At 59.8% G+C, this 15,382-nt stretch overlaps 1 protein-coding gene across 1 annotated transcript in view; it reads left to right on the top strand.

Moving 5' to 3' along the window:
• The first annotated feature begins 15 nt into the window (after positions 1 to 15).
• The window catches only part of CPZ (carboxypeptidase Z), a 28,818-nt gene continuing 13,451 nt past the window's right edge, over positions 16 to 15,382 (top strand). Inside the window, exons 1-7 of the mRNA XM_006152947.3 lie at positions 16 to 141; positions 5,894 to 5,926; positions 7,325 to 7,699; positions 11,048 to 11,260; positions 11,922 to 12,118; positions 13,150 to 13,311; positions 13,694 to 13,852. Of these exons, the coding sequence (XP_006153009.1) occupies positions 57 to 141; positions 5,894 to 5,926; positions 7,325 to 7,699; positions 11,048 to 11,260; positions 11,922 to 12,118; positions 13,150 to 13,311; positions 13,694 to 13,852 (1,224 nt within the window). The 5' untranslated portion in view covers positions 16 to 56. The remainder of the gene's footprint in view (positions 142 to 5,893; positions 5,927 to 7,324; positions 7,700 to 11,047; positions 11,261 to 11,921; positions 12,119 to 13,149; positions 13,312 to 13,693; positions 13,853 to 15,382) is intronic.

Below are 15,382 nucleotides of genomic sequence, written 5' to 3'. Positions count from 1 at the left end.
GTGCCACATCACTGCGCCCGCCGCCCGCCGCTGCGCGCCCCGCCGCTTCGCCGACCATGCGGTCCCCGCCGCTGCTGCTCTTTGCCTTCCTGGCCGCTGCCGCTGCCCGGCCCGGGTGCGAGCTTGCTCTGGACCCCGCCGGTAAGGCCGGTCCTCCCCGCGCCATCCCACGGTAGAACGCCCTGGCCCCGGGACCTGGGAACTTTCTCTCCGCTGGTCACGAGCCTGTGGCCCTGGAGGGGACGTCCCCAGAGTCGGTGCCCATAAGACCTGTGTCTCCAGTGACCTCGGCCAGGTAGGAAGGGCTCTTAGCACTCAGCTCTCTGAGCACGTCCCGGACGAGACCCCAGGGCTGAGCGTGGGGACAGATGACCGTCGCTGTGCCTGGACCAGGAGGCAGGTCCTTTGCTGGCCAGGGCACTGGCGGTGCCAGCAGGACTTCTCAGGGCAAGAGGCCATCCAAAATTCCCGGTCCTTCCAGGAACCGGTGGCCTTTGGGCTGCCTTTGGGCTGCGGCAAATCCTTGGCCCCTCCCTCCCAACCCTGGGCTGTGGTGTGGACAGCAATGGCCCCGGAAGTGTCCGGAAGGCTGGGAGACAGCTGAGGTGGGGAGAGGACGGAGCCCACAGCCCCCTGTGGAGGTGTCAGCTCACCTCCCCTGAGGGAGTCCTCACAGCGTGTGGGAGGATGCGTGGGGAGAAGCTGGGGTCCTGGAGTCCTGGGTGGGGTCCTGCCACACCTCCCCTCCAGGAGTGGGGCCTCTGCTCCCCTGAGAATTTAAGGTAGGGTGCTTCTAGCCTACCCCCTCGGGGTCCTCCCCAGCAGACGGCAGTGCTCCTGGAGGGCTGGGTCCCCTCTGGTTCAGATTCACGAGCTTCAGCGTCTGGGTCTGTGGATACCCGAGACCTCCCTGGCTGGCCAGGAACTGTGCAGGAACAACCGTTCCTTTCAAGTCTACCGATGTCCACCCCCTTTCCCTTCCCTCCAGCCTGGACTGGCCTCCAGCACTGGCTCTCCCCGTCTCACCTATTTCTTCTTTCCTTCCCCGCTTTCTGCAGAAACTCCAGGCTAGGCAGAGCGTGTGCACACGTGTGTTAGTGTGTGTGAGAACACAAGTGCACACGGGGGTGCTGCTGGAACTTTCGCCCTGTCATGGACAGACCCCTGACCCCCCCAGAAAACATCTGGAATCATAGGCTTGTCCAGGCGCACAGCCCCCTCCTGCAGGAAGCTCTCCCTGACTTTCCTTTCCCAGGGAGCAGTGCAGCCCCTCCCCTGGACTCTGGGCAGCGCTGGCCGCCCCTCCCTCACCTAGGAGGACTAGAAGCACAGGCAGGCTGATCTCCCGTCCCGGCTGGTGCTGAGCACAGCAGCGGCATCGTGAGTGTTTCCAGAATAAATCTTTCCTTGGGACCAGCAGATGGCGTAACGGTTACTTGGCTGGACTGCCACATAATCAACTGCAGTTCGAGTCCCAGATCCAGCAACTTAAAACCCACCGGGCGTGTGTGTGCCTAAGATCCCAAGAGGAGAATGGAGGAGAAGGGATTGCAGCGTGGCCATCCCCCCGGGGGGTAATTTCTCATTTTCTGTTTCTCTTTAGCAAGCGCATGCACCCTATAGCAAAAAGTTCTCTCTCCAAAAAAAAAAAAGAATAAATCCTTTCTCTCGCCCAGTCTCACTTGCCTGACAGAGGAGCATGAAAGTCGAGAACCCGTTCCAGACGGAAGGCTGAGGTGGGCAGGGCTGGGCAGTGAGTCCAGGCTCTGTATCCAGGTGCTGCCGGGTCCCTGTCTCGTACATCAGAGGGCTCACAGCAAGCCCAGGCTCTTTCCTCCCCTTTGCCGCCTCCTGTCCCTGGCAGAAGACTCTGGGTTTTCACTGGAGCCTGGGGCCTGGCATGCTTTTTGTATTCCTAGGGTTTAGGTCCTGGGTTCAAATTTTGATTCTCTACTCTGCTGTGTGACTTTGGGCAGATGGCCTGACCTCACTGACCGCATTCCTGTTTCTCATCTATTAGAGGCTCTGATGGGTCAACGGCCATCTTAACCCCTCGGCTGAAGAAATGCTGCCACCTGGTGGTCAGGACGCATCACAGCTATGTGTAAATGGCCCACAGAGCGCCCGGCGACACACACGCCACATTTTCTAGTAACCAGCCTAGTACATACCCAGCCACATATGTGCTCTCGCTTTTCTAGTAGCCCTTACTAAAGAGGTAATAAAACAAAGTGAGATTAACTCTAAGAAAACTTTTATCTAACACATTATATCAAACTATTCCAATACTTTGTCATTACTGTCCCAATTGCTCCTGTAACATGTTGTACTCTTTTTTGAGCTAAGTCTGAAATTGGAAGCCTATGTGACACTTAGAGCACGTGTTGGTTTGGGCTCGCCTCATGCCAAGCACTCAAAGGCCACGTGTGGCCCATGGCTGCAATACTGTATAGTGTGGTTTCAGATCCTTCTAGAACCTCTCAGTCTTTCACTCGCTCTGTGTTTCAAAGGCCTAGGGTAATCGAGGTGTTGGGGTGTGTCCGGATGTGTCATGCAGGTGGGTGACAGCAATGGCCAATAAACAAGCCAGCCCTGGCGTCCCTGGCATCAGCGTTCTGGGGCCCCAAGCGCAGGCGCTGAGAGGAGGAGAGCGTGGCCCCTGAGTCCGCTGGCCCTTTGCTGTATGGAGAAGCCAGGCTGGGTGACAGGCTGTGTGGCCTTGCGGCAGGTTGCATCACCGCTCTGGGCCCCTCCTTTATCTTGTCCTGGCTCCGCTGTGGCCAGCATGGCACACACTGGGGTTTGTTCATTGCTGTGGACTGAACCGTGTCCCCCACAAATCTTAGCTCCCTGCAATTTATTTTTCTCCCCTTTTAGCACTAAAGTATTGGCTCTAGGGCCTTACATGGAAATGGAGTCTTTGCAGGTAGACTCGGAAAAAGACGCGGTCTTGCTGGATTAGGTGAGCCCTAAGGCCAAGGCCTAATGTCCTGAGAAGTGGGAATTTGGAATAGGCAGACACACTGGGAAGAAGGCCCCAGAACACTTGGAACACCGGGAATTGGACGAGGCAAGAAGCCTCCTCCCTTGGTGCCTTCAGGAGGAGCACTTCAGGTCCTCCGCCTGGACCTCGATTTCAGGTCAGCCTCCAGGGCTGTGAGATGGCTGCTCCTGCTGTTTCCAACCCCGCCCAGCTCCATGCCCCTCCCTCGCCCCCGGTTTGTGGTCTTTGTTAGGGCATCGCTGTCTTACACGTGGCGGCCACGCTGGAAGCAGCGGGTGACCAAGTCAGACCTGGCACTTTGCCACCTTCTCGTAAGCCTCTGAGCAGTGTGACCGGTGGGAGGGCCCAGGGGCAGTCTCTCTTCCCACCCATCTATGCCCAAGCTAGGCTGCTGAGCACTTCGGGACTCTCGCACCACCTCACGGGACTATGCCAGCCTTCGAGGTGGCACTGTTCCTCTCCCAGTTTACAGACGAGGAAGCTGAAGCACACAGATGTGCTTAATCCCTGCACCTCCGCTTTCTCATCTGCAAACCGGGGAGACTTGAAGCCATGGGAACCAGAAGGAATCTCGTCGGTTCCCTGCACCCCCTGGTGCCTTTGAAGGAGTGGGTACCTGCTTTCCTCCAGCAGAGGCCCAGGGTCCGGTCAGCTAGTTCTTCCACTCACTGGAGGCCTGCCGAGTGTCCGATCGCGTCTCTAGGTGCCCCTGTGCTCGGCGCAGGCCATGCACCCAGCAGGTGCACCATCACAGCCTGTGGGACAGATGAACTGGGAGTGGGGCAAGGGGTGCCTGGCTGCAGTCCCCCCTCTGCTGTGCCTCAGCTTCTGGGCACAGGGGGCATCCGTAGGTGCAGGTGGGTGGGCACTCGATGCCTCTGGTGGCTCAGGGCTAGCTGGCCCACTGCCCGGTGTTCTCCTTTCCATTGCTTTCCCCAAGCGGTGTGTGAGAAAAGCAGGAACCCCTCCACTCCTTGTCTTCGGGTGTCGTAGAGGGTAACAGGAATGACACATGCTGTTATTTATGGGCATCTTCCCCGTGTCACGTCCTGAGTTGGGCACTAAACGTGGCCTCTCGTGGAACCTTCACCATGTCTCTGCAAAGTGACTAACATACGTGGGGGAGCGGGGACCTGGCGGTGGCACAGTAGTCATGCAACTGAGCCCGTGTGGAAGAGGTTCTGGGTTCGGATCCCAGGACCTCCTTGAGCAGGTGCCCCTGATCTGAGCCAGCTGAGACCCGGGGCAGACCCTGGCATGGAGCCCCTGTTGGGGGGTTGGGTGCAGTCTCTTTGTCTCTTTCTCTCATGGAAGAAATAGATGAATAAACATTAAAAGTTGGGAAAAGAAAGGCACAGAGCAGTGGCCTGTCAAAGGGCATCTTCCTTGTGCTGGGCACCCTCCTGCCCATGACCAGCCTTTTGCTGCCACGGCCCACGTCTTCTTTCCCTGTCGTTTGGACGGGAGGAAGCATGAGCCCCGAGGCCATAGGCATCTCCCCCTGGCCGCCGCACACACCGTGTCCCACACTGTAAAAGCACCGTGTGCATCTTCTGTGGTCGTTAGGAGGGTGGAAAGCCGAATGAGTTGTGAGCACCTGGAGGAGAGGTGGTGGCCCGAGTGTCGCCATCCCATGACAGTGGTGTATGTCGGTGGCACAGGGATCAGGACCACAGCTGCCCTCTCCTTCTCGGAGCCCGCAGGGGGAACTGAGTGCCGAGAAGCTCCTGGAAGAAGCAACACCTGGCCAGCCGCCTGGGAACATAGGCCACCCTCCTGCATCCATCCCCTCTTGGTGATTAGTCACAGATGCTTAGCCATGTTGCCATGACCCCACAGTTTAAGGTGAACTCCTCAAAGCACCTCATGCCTTCCCAGCCTTGCAGCCCAGGCTCGTGGCCTGGGTGAGTGACGGGATTAGAACACGAGCCTTCGCCTCTGGTCCCATCCTGCTTCTTGCCTCTCACTGGGCTCCTCCTCTGCTCTCCGCTTACTCCCTGTGTCCACACTTGCACACCTGCTCCCCTGCCCAGCCTGCCCTCCCTTCCTGGCCAGGTGGACTGCTGGCAGGCCTGGTCAAGGCCGGCTGAGCTTTACACCCACTTGTGGTGTCCATTCTTCCCTCGAGGTATTCACAGGCCCCAAGGACCTGCCTCTGATAGGCGAAGCTTGGTTTATTTGGCCTTACTGTTGAGTCCGCGTGTCTGGACTTTCGAGAAACCCCACAATTGCAATGATATTTGTGTGTATTGATCCTTTTCTTTCCGGGAGGAGGTTCTTCAACTCAAGAGAGGGTGGCACACCACAGCTTACAGTGTTCCGTGCTCTCCTGGCTCGTGGAGAAGCTTGGATAGGAGGGTCAGTCAGTGGCCTGGAGGAGCCCACCGGCACAAGCTCCTCAGGGCCGCTGCTTAGATACGCAGGAATCTCAGGAGAGCCAGGCGGTAAGCAACCAGAAGCTTGAAACTGTCCATGGTAGAAGTATTTACACCACAGCAATTGGCAAATGCTTCCAGGCAGGGCTGTTTTGTCCTGGAGAGAGAGCGAGTGGTTTAGCAGCACGCTGCCAGTCGGTCCCAGGCTGCAGAGCCGGGCGGAGGCCGTTATCCCACACGGCCGAGTGCTGTCTTTTCTCAGGGAAGTCGCCTGACCTCTCTGAGACCTAGACTCCTCCATGAGAAATGGGGCTCTGCACTGCTGCGTCAGGGCCCTGCTGTGAAGACTCGGTGCAACAGGGCAGGCAGAGGGCGGCACAGGGCTGGGTCCCCAGCAAGCGCTCGGCGAAGGGTGGGCCCCCTTCCGAATGCGCCGTGGGCCTTCAGCACACATTTCAAGAGACGGTGAACGACAGCGACAGGCCCCTGACACCGCTGCCCTCTTTCTTTCTAGGCGAATGCCGCCGGCCATCAGCTGCAGACCGCGGTACAGTACTGGCCCTCCCTCGGGTTTGCTTTTGGGGTGCTGCAGCCCTTCCAGCTTACACAGCGCTTTAGAGAGCTGAATCCCGGTTTCCAGCATGGGTAACCACTAACTCGGCCCGCTAGTCAAACCCAAGCCTTCATACACAGCTCGTGAGGAATGTAACAAAACTAGGATGGGCCTTCGCTCTGTGGGGCTGGGCTGCCCAGTCTGCTCCCGCCTGCCCAAGCCTCTGAGAGCTGTCTCCCTGCCCCTCCTTCCACCTCTCTGCTCCGTTCCACACCCCTGCAGCTCAGCTCCCAATGGGCTGTGGTCAGGCCTCGAGAGCGAGTGTCAGCTTGCCTCTCACGTTGAGCCTCTCTTGCCTACCGCTCAGTGCCAGGCGCCCGCCGAGTCTGTGGACACGCATCCCTTCTGTCATGGGGCCCCCGTCTCCTTTGTACCACGTGGGTGCGATGTGGTGCTCTCACCTGGGATGTGGCATGTCCGAGGTGCTCAGGACAGGGCTAGGACGAGGCTGGCTCCCTGAACAGGCATGCATTTCCCCAAGTCCCTCCCTGCTGGATTCAGCGTCTAGTACATCCTAGGTGGAGGGACTAGACTTTAAAAACATCCAGAAAAACTTTGCCCCAGACCAAAGTCGATGATATACAAAATGCTTTCTGGACTTTGACATGGAAAAGTGGCAAAATCTTGCTTGTGTTTATCTGGAAAGTCAGGGGCTGAAGACAAGAGGACAAGCCATTTGGGGTGAGGGTGGAGGTGTGGACCCACAGCAGCGGGGACACAGGCTGCACCGGCGGGTCTGGAGGCAGATGGGACCTTCAGGGATGGGACTGGGCACTGGAAAAGAGCCGTACAGACCAAGCGCAGAAATGTCCAGCGACGGGAAGACCTGCTTCCTTCTGCCTGTGTTTAAAACATCCTGCAAAACGCAGGATAGGCCAGGCCAAGCCTCAGCTCTCTTTGTCCAGCTCAAACTACTCGGGCTGCATCTTTGGGGACTTCTAGGTTTGAGGCTGCCTTCAGTGGGGCGGGGGCGGGGGTCACACTTGCTTCTGCCTGTCACGGAACCCTCTGGCCCTGTTTGCCACCCCGTTGTGGCAAGCCCTCGCTCAGCAGGGCAGGCTTTGCTATTCCCGTTTTGCAGCTGTGGGGCCGAGGCAAAGCCACCTGCCCCAGCTTGCCCCACAGTGGGTAGTCAGCCCAGTCTGCTCTGCTTCTGCCATGGGCCCTGGCTTCCTCCAAAGTAGCCCTTGTCCTAGTCCTCTCCTCTGCCAGATTGTGAGGGGCCCCTGCAGGCCCTGGCCGGGGGTGGGTCCGCGTGGGCAGGAGGCCCCTGGTGAGCATCTGACAGTGTGGGCGCTCGTGAGGAATGACCCGCTGACCCTGTGTCCCCAGCCACCTGTGTAGACCTGCAGCTCAGGACCTGCAGCGACGCGGCCTACAACCAGACCAGCTTCCCCACGCTGCTGGAGCACTGGTCTCGGGAGGCCGTGGAGTCCAGCTCTGAGTACGTCCTGCTGAGCGTCCTGCACCACCTCCTGGAGGGCCAGTGCAACCCCGACCTGCGCCTGCTGGGCTGCGCCGTGGTGGCCCCCCGGTGCGAGGGCGGCCAGGTGCGCAGACCCTGCCGACATGTCTGCGAGGGTCTGCGAGAGGCCTGCCAGCCTGCCTTCGACGCCATCGACATGGCCTGGCCCTACTTCCTCGACTGCCACCGCTACTTCGCACGGGAGGAGGAAGGCTGCTATGACCCCCTGGAGAAGCTTCGGGGTAAGGGAAAGCCTGCGGGGGGCTCTGGGACTCCCGCTAACCTCTGGGGGGCAGTGGTGAGAATGGGCCAGGTGTCCCAACGCCTGGCTAAAGTGAACGGCTATGGTGCAGGTAAGAGGCGAAGGAGGGGCCGGCTCCCCAGGGTCACGCTCCCCCAGAGAAGGCACCCAGTGGGGTTTGCCGACTCGGAGCAGCTGCAGGACATGGAGGTGTCGGTCATCTCACCACCGTGGGTCCCTAGCAAGTGGCTGGTGCGTCTTTGGGGTCTGAGGGCTGACAGAACGGCTTGCTTGGGCTCAGAATGCAGATCTGGGTGTAGCCTGGCTGACCCAGGGGGCTGAGTCCTCAGGGCGGCCCCCACTAGAACTGCCAGCACCGTGCGCCTCATCTGGGGTGGGTGGGCCGCTTCCCCCGAGGCCTGCTGGGGAAGCCTCGTCGTTCCCTGTGGCTGGGCCTGAAAGCTCGCACACAGGGTTCTGGCCGGAAAGGACTCCTCACTGTGGGGTCTGGGGGCTGGGAGTTCACGGGAGTGGGAAGAGGGGCTTCAGAGAGACAGACTGTTTCTCAGATAGACAAGCCGTGGGGGTGGAACGGGAGCCTGGGTGGTGTGAGCTTGACCCTGGGGTGTGCTGAGCCATCCCACAGGGCTGCTTGGCAGCAGTACGGGGGTGGGGGTGCCTTTTCACTTCCCAAGTCTGTTGTCCGCTCCGGCTGGTAAGGAGAGGGTCCCCAGAGACCCAGCATGCTCTGCGGCAGCCCGGCTTGTAGCTAGAACTTCCTGTGACTGGTCGTGTTCCATTCTGAGCGGTCCGAGACAGCAGCCCTGTCAGGAAAGTCCCCGTCTGCTGAGCACTTGGGATGGGGCTGGAGTGACTGATGACCTGGCGTTTATTTTAATGTATTTAAACTTAACAACAGCCCTACGTGGGCTGTGCCGGGCAGTGCGGGGGGCTGTCCGGCTCCCGGGGTGGTGCTGCCGGCCACACCTGAACCGTCTCTCATCAGCCTCACAGTAACCTGAGCCTTAGCTGCGACCCTGGTTTCACAGACAGGAGACGGAGCCTCCCGGAATGCAGAAAGGGCACAGTCTTCAGCCTGAGTGGCCAGGCCTGTCACTCGTGGGTGGGTTGACCCGTCCCTTTAGCAAACAGCTGTTGGCCGCCTGCTGTGTACGCGACTCCGGCTGCACATTAAGGGTGGGAGGGAGGGGACCAGACATGCATCTAGGAGCCTGTCTGGACTGGACTCTAGCAGGCCTGGGCTCCAGGCCTGGTCCTGGGGCTTCTGGCAGGCTCGAGCACCTTGTCTGAGAAGGACTGACCCGTCCGCCCCAAGCTCTGTGCAGATGCGGCGGGGTGGCAGGGCTGGGGAGCTGCCTGCGTGATGCAGAGGCTCTCGGTGCCACCGAGGCAGGGCCTGGGTGGTGGGGACGAGGCTGCAGTGAAGGGAGTTGGAGCCACGGTCCAGCCCGACTACCCTGGGAAAGCCCCAGGAGCCGGCTCAAGGGAGATTATTTTGGGCACCTCTGCTCCCAAATTGCAGGTTCCATCTGCTTTCTTTCCCCTGAAAACCATTTTGAGCAGAAACAAAACCACAGGGCAAGTGAGATGCAGAGACACGTGTTAACCCTTTGTGGTCTCCGGGGCCAGCCTGCAGGCACCTACATCCTGCCTGTGGGCAGGTCTGCGAGACTCCTGGTGGTGGGCGGTAGGGCTGAGAGTCACAGGGCACTTTCTGGGGGCAAAGGCAGATGGCTCACAGGCTGAGCTGGGAAGATCAGTTCCCAGATCAGAACCCCCCACCCCCGTGCCCTTCCTCCGTTTTCCTCTCCGGTACGGGCTGCCGCTGCTGTATTAGGATAATAGCAGACATTTGGAAGTAATTACGGTAGACTGTAAGGAGCCTTTCGAAACGGTTTTGGCCGGATTCGTGCCGGCGTTGACACTGTTTACTCATGACGCTGAATAAACAAGGGCCGAGACAAACGCGTCTGCACCGTGACTGAGTGAGGACACACCCGCAGACAGGAGGGTCAGACACCGCTCTCCTCTGGGTGGAGCGTCCTGTAGGCATATACCCATGGGGGCTGGTTCCAGGACTCCCCCAGGACACCAAATACCCAAATCTGTAGCTGCTCAAGTCTCTTACATAAAATGGCATAACTTTTGCATATAAATGACAAAACCCCCCAGACCACTTTAAACGATCTCTAGCTTACTTATATTACCCAATACAATGTGGACGCTGTGTGAATAGTCGCTCTGGGGCCAGCAGGTGGTGTGTGGACTCCCACATGGCCAGTCAGGACTCAAGTCCTGGACCTGGTGGCTGGGCGCGTGTACGTTTGAGCCCAACATCCTGAGAGGAGAATGGAGGAGAAGGAATTGTGGCGTGGCCATCCTCTCCAGGGAGAGACTTCTTGGTTTCCCTCTCACTATCTCTTCTCTGGCAAGTGCACGGGCCCTAGGAAAAAAAAGGAAAAGCTTTGCGTTGTAATGCTTAAGGACTTGTGACGAGGAAAAATGAAGCATGCGCATGTTTAGTTCAGGGACAGCCAGAGCTACTCAGGACACTGCAGCAGCAAGGCAGGCTTCTTTTTCTTGGGGTGCGTGGGTGGAGAGGTTTTTGCTATAGGGCGCGTGCGCTTGTCAGAAAGACAGAGAGAGACAGAGAGATAGAAAGCGAGAAATCACCCCCCCCACAGGGGGGGATGTCCACGCCGCAATCTCTTCTCCTCCATTCTCCTCTCGGGATCTTAGGCATGCACACACACACGCCGGGCGTGAGTTTAAGCCGCCCAGTCCAGAACTTGAACCCCGGTCAACTACACGGGAGTCCAGCAACATAGCCACTACGCCATCTGCTGGTCCCAACAGCAAGGGAGGCTTCTGACTCTCAGCTAAAATCGAAGGAGGGGAGCTCGCAGGTACAGAGTGGGCTGTGTGTCTCCTCTTTTCCTTCGTATCCCGCTGCTCTGTCCTTGAGAAAGCTTCCAGAGCGACTGCACAGTCCTCCCACTCACAGCGCACTGGGAACCACGCATCGTACCGCGTGCTACTGTTATGGCTACTGTTATGAGGTTGATAAAGGGAAGTTAATTTAAAGTGGAAACACAGATAGGCGGAGTTACCCAACGGAGACCTGTGAATCTCACCCCCAAGTCACCGCCGTGCAGTGGCAAGCTGGGGTGGACTGGGGAAGTGAGTGGAGGGCTTGAGGGTGGTGGGACTGGTCAGCATCCCCAGGCAATGGTTGGGGAGGGAGGTGAGGGCAGACAGCTGTAGGTGGTGGGCACTGACCGAGTGCACCCTGGCACCAGGCCGATTCCAGGCTCCAAACTTCCCCCAGGAGGCCTGGAGGCCGAGGAGGCCCTGCCATCAGGCCTGCCGCCGACCTTCATCCAATTCATCCACCACTCCTATGCCCAAATGGTGCGTGTGCTGAAGCGGACAGCGGCCCGCTGCGCCCACATCGCCAAGACCTACAGCATCGGACGCAGCTTCGACGGCAAGGAGCTGCTGGTCATCGAGTTTTCCAGCCGCCCTGGGCAGCACGAGCTGAGTAAGCGCCACGTGAGGGGTCTGGGCCTGGCTCCGCTTCCCAGAGGGCTGGGCTTGGCCTGGGGGTGCGTGAGCTGGCCGGGGTGGGGGGCTCTGCTTGCTGCACGGCCACATCCCACAAAGGCATGTAGACTGTATTGGAAAGGAAGATTCCCCCCATTATTCATGGTGTTGGAGACACCGACCCAGTGGGGACCGAGGAGATGCAAAACCAAGGTGGAATTTAAAGTATGTGCTGAGATCTGGGCTTACGGGAGGTGGTGACACTGTCTAGGACTCGTGGGGAGGCTGGAGGGAGGTGGTAAGGGCCCAGGTCCTGGCCCAGCCGTTCACCCATCCTCTCACTTACTCACCTGATGGCCAGCGCCGTCCAGGCTGGGCCCCCGCACGCACCTCGGTTTAACACAAACACGAAGGTGGCCGGCGGTGCGGTTCACGTGGGCCGGGATACCGCAGGGCGTTAAGAAAAGCTTCCCGTGAGGCTAGTTACGGCTGAATGTAAGACAAACACAGCGGTGCTAAAGAAAGCAGCCGTGGTGCCTCAGCACCCAGAGGTAAGGCTCAGTCTCAGCCTATGCGGGGCCCCCTCCGCTGGGGGACCCTCGACCCTCCAGGGCCCCTGTGTTCTGCGAGCATGCCCCAGGCTGCCTGTCTCCCTGCAGTGGAGCCCGAGGTGAAGCTCATCGGCAACATCCATGGCAACGAGGTGGCGGGGCGGGAGATGCTCATCTACCTGGCCCAGTACCTGTGCTCCGAGTACCTGCTGGGCAGCCCCCGCATCCAGCGCCTGCTCAACACCACCCGCGTCCACCTGCTGCCCTCCATGAACCCGGACGGCTATGAGGTGGCGGCCGCCGAGGTGAGGCCGGCTGCGCAAGCCCCTGCCTTCAGTGCTGCTCCCTCGTGGGTTTGCTCTGGTTTCGCTAGCGACGTGCCTGCCCGTCATGCTCGGGAATGGGGGCTCAGCAGGCGACTGCATCGGCGAGGTCCTGCTTCAGGGGCTGGGAGAGGGGCAGGCACCTCTGACTGAAAGTGTGGTTCATGGGGGCCAGCAGGCAGCATGGTCGGTAAGGCACTGGACTTCCGCATGATGGACAGTGGTTTGAGTCTCAGGTGTGTGTGTGTGTGTGGGTGTGTGTGTGTGTGCCCAAAATCCCCAGGGAGAAGAGAAGAGGGGAGAAGGAATCGCTGCTGGCCATGCCCCCAGGGGTGATTTCTCTCTCTCTCTCTCTCTAGTGAGTGCATATTCCCTATAGCAAAAATCTACAGAGAAGAAGAAAAAAGTGTGATTCATGTTATGGAGAATTAGTGGTGGTTTTTTTTTTTCACTTTTTTTTTTTTGGTAAGAGAGATTTTTGTTATAGGGTGCGCGCACTTGCCAGAGAGACAGAAAAGGAGAACTCATCCCCCCGGGGAAAGGCCACACCGCAATCCCTTCTCTAATCCCCTCTCAGGATTTTGGGCATGCATGCACATGTGCCTGCTGTGAGTTCCAAGCCGCCAGGTCCAGGACTAGAACTGCGTCTGGCCATGTGGGAGTCCAGTGATGTAACCATGCTGCCATCTACTGGCCCAGTACATTTGTTTATTTTTAGAAGGGAGTTAACCACGTGGGCGTGCACTAGCTGGGGAAAGGAGAGGCCTTGGAGGAGGCGTTGTGAGAGTGGAGCCTGGGAGTGGTGGGGACGGGCAGCACAGGTCACACGGAGGGCACTCTGGTCCAGGCCCTGAGGTTGGTGGAGGGGCTATCAGGAGGTGAGAGAGGAGGTAAGGCAGCTCTGGAGCTCATCTCCCAGCCACAGAGGAGCTGAGCCCCCTGCCCCCGGCCTCCTTGTGAAAGGAGCAGAGTGGGCCGGGCACCCTGAGCTGGGGCTTGGCGTGCGTTCCCAGGGTGCCGGCTACAACGGGTGGACCAGCGGGAGGCAGAATGCACAGAACCTGGACTTGAACCGCAACTTCCCCGACCTGACCTCCGAGTACTACCGCCTGGCTGCCACCCGCGGGGTGCGCAGTGACCACATCCCCATTCCGCAGCACTACTGGTGGGGTAAGGTAGGAACCGCCGCCCCACCCGCCTGGGCCCAGCCCCGCAGCGGGGGCTTCGAGGGGCTCCTGGTTAGTCTGCACCCTCAGGTGGTGGCCTCCCCCAGGGCGGGGCCTTCCCCAGGGCAGGGCCTCAGCTCCCCAAGCCTGTTTCCTGTCCGTGCGCTGCGCTGCTGGGCTTCGGGAGCAATGTTCCGGCCCTGCGGTGCTCCATGGTGAGCACTGGGTTCTGGCAGACCATGGTCCTGGGTCAAGACCTTTCACAGAGTCCGTTCACCCTGGCAAACACGTGCTGGTCACCAGAGCCAGAGGCTGTGGAAGCCCACAAGCATGGCCAGGCTGGTGGCACGGCCACGCCCAACCCTTAGGCGACCTCCTCTGCCCTGGGCAGGTGGCCCCGGAGACGAAGGCCATCATGAAGTGGATGCGGACCATCCCCTTCGTGCTGTCAGCCAGCCTGCACGGGGGTGACCTGGTGGTGTCCTACCCCTTCGACTTCTCCAAGCACCCACAGGAGGAAAAGATGTTTTCTCCCACACCTGATGAGAAGGTGAGAGGTGGATGGCGAGGCAGGAGACGTGCTGGGATGGAAGCAGGGAGGGAGGTGGGCCATGGTCCCCTCCATCAGAGTTCCCAGCTTAGTGCCCATCTGCCTCTGTGCTCCAAGGGGTCAACACCAGCCTCTCCAGGGCCAGCTCGGAAGTGAAGCCCCAATCCCCAGAAAGTCTCCAGCCAGCTGGAAGCAGCTGAGCTCCCTGATGCTAATTGTCCCTGCCCTTCACCAGTGCCCCCTTCAGGGAGCTCCTTGAGGTGGGTTCTGGAAAGGCTGCTCATCTTCTGGAGAAAGGCCTCTTGCCTGGCCGGTCCCGTGTTTCTCGTCCTCACCAGGGGAGGCTGTGGTTCCGGACACCACCGGCAGAGGGCAGTGCTGCAGCGCGCATTGTGCTCGGCTGGGTCTGGGCTGTCTGCCGCTTCCCCTGGGCGCCAGGTGTGTTTATTGAGCGCCAAGCTCCTTGGGAGTCCACAGGTGCAGTGAGATGGGGTGGGAATCCTGGCCCCAGCACCCACAGGGACCCTTCCTCACTGCAGACCTCAGTCTCCCTTACTGCGCATAGGCCAGCAAGTGATGAGGCGGGATGACAGTGGGCTCTTCCACCCCTCTCTTCCCTTAAACCAACTGGCTGCCTGCAGGGCGCCTCAGTCCACCCTCGTGCCTGATACTGCTCCTGCAGACTGGTCCTCTGGGAAGGGCATGGCAGTTCCCGCTTTACAGACGTGAAAATAGAGGCCAAGGGGAGGGAGGTGATCCGAGACGGGCCGCAGCCCACACGGAGCACCCTGGAGCTTCTGGCGACCTCCGCAGCACCCTGGAGGCCCGTCCTGCCTCCCGTCCCGCCTCCCACCCCATCCTGGGTGACTGAAAGCGGGGCGCTCTCGCCTTGACCTGCCTGAGTGGCTGTGGAAGCTCTGAGCTCTTGGCTTGGTCAACCGGCCACTTCCTGGTATGTCAGACCAGGGTGGAGAGCCAGGCCTGCCCGCCAGCCTCCCGGCAGGAACTCAGAAGGGGCAGGGAAGGGGCCACCAGTCCTGGGTGGGCATGGGTCAGGCATCGGGCTCCCCGCTGGTGGCACTCACACGTGGCTGTTCTCCCCTTTGAGGCCACCTGGCTCAGAAGCACAGCTGGGCAGCCTGGCTGACTGTTCAGTTATTGACCCTGCCTCACCCCGCCCAGGCCTGGGCCCCGAGGCTCAGTGCGTGCTGCCAGGGATGGCTGGGTGTTCCTCACTGTCGGGCTGGCCTCGGTGCCCCGATGCTCTCATGGAGCGGAGGCGGCCACTGGGCCAGGTGGGAGTCCTCTGCGAGCAGGAGCCGCTGGGCTCTGGCGCAGCATCTCAGCCTGAGCTGGGTGCATGAAGCCCCTCGGTGCAAGTTCACCTGAAGGAGTCCTGCCAGGGTCAGAAGTTTGAGACTGTTCCCCATAGCCATCAATCATCAATCCATCGTGCACCCCTGCAGGCCAACCCTGGTCTCTTTGGAAACCAGAGTCCCTGGAGAAGAATGGGGTGGGTGGGGGGGTGGG

The sequence above is a fragment of the Tupaia chinensis genome, unplaced genomic scaffold, assembly GCF_000334495.1.
Source record: "Tupaia chinensis unplaced genomic scaffold, TupChi_1.0 Scaffold000360_1, whole genome shotgun sequence".
In the NCBI taxonomy this organism is placed as follows: domain Eukaryota; kingdom Metazoa; phylum Chordata; class Mammalia; order Scandentia; family Tupaiidae; genus Tupaia; species Tupaia belangeri.
The sequence above is the reverse complement of the archived record's forward strand: the minus strand, read 5'-3'. Positions and strand labels throughout refer to the sequence as shown.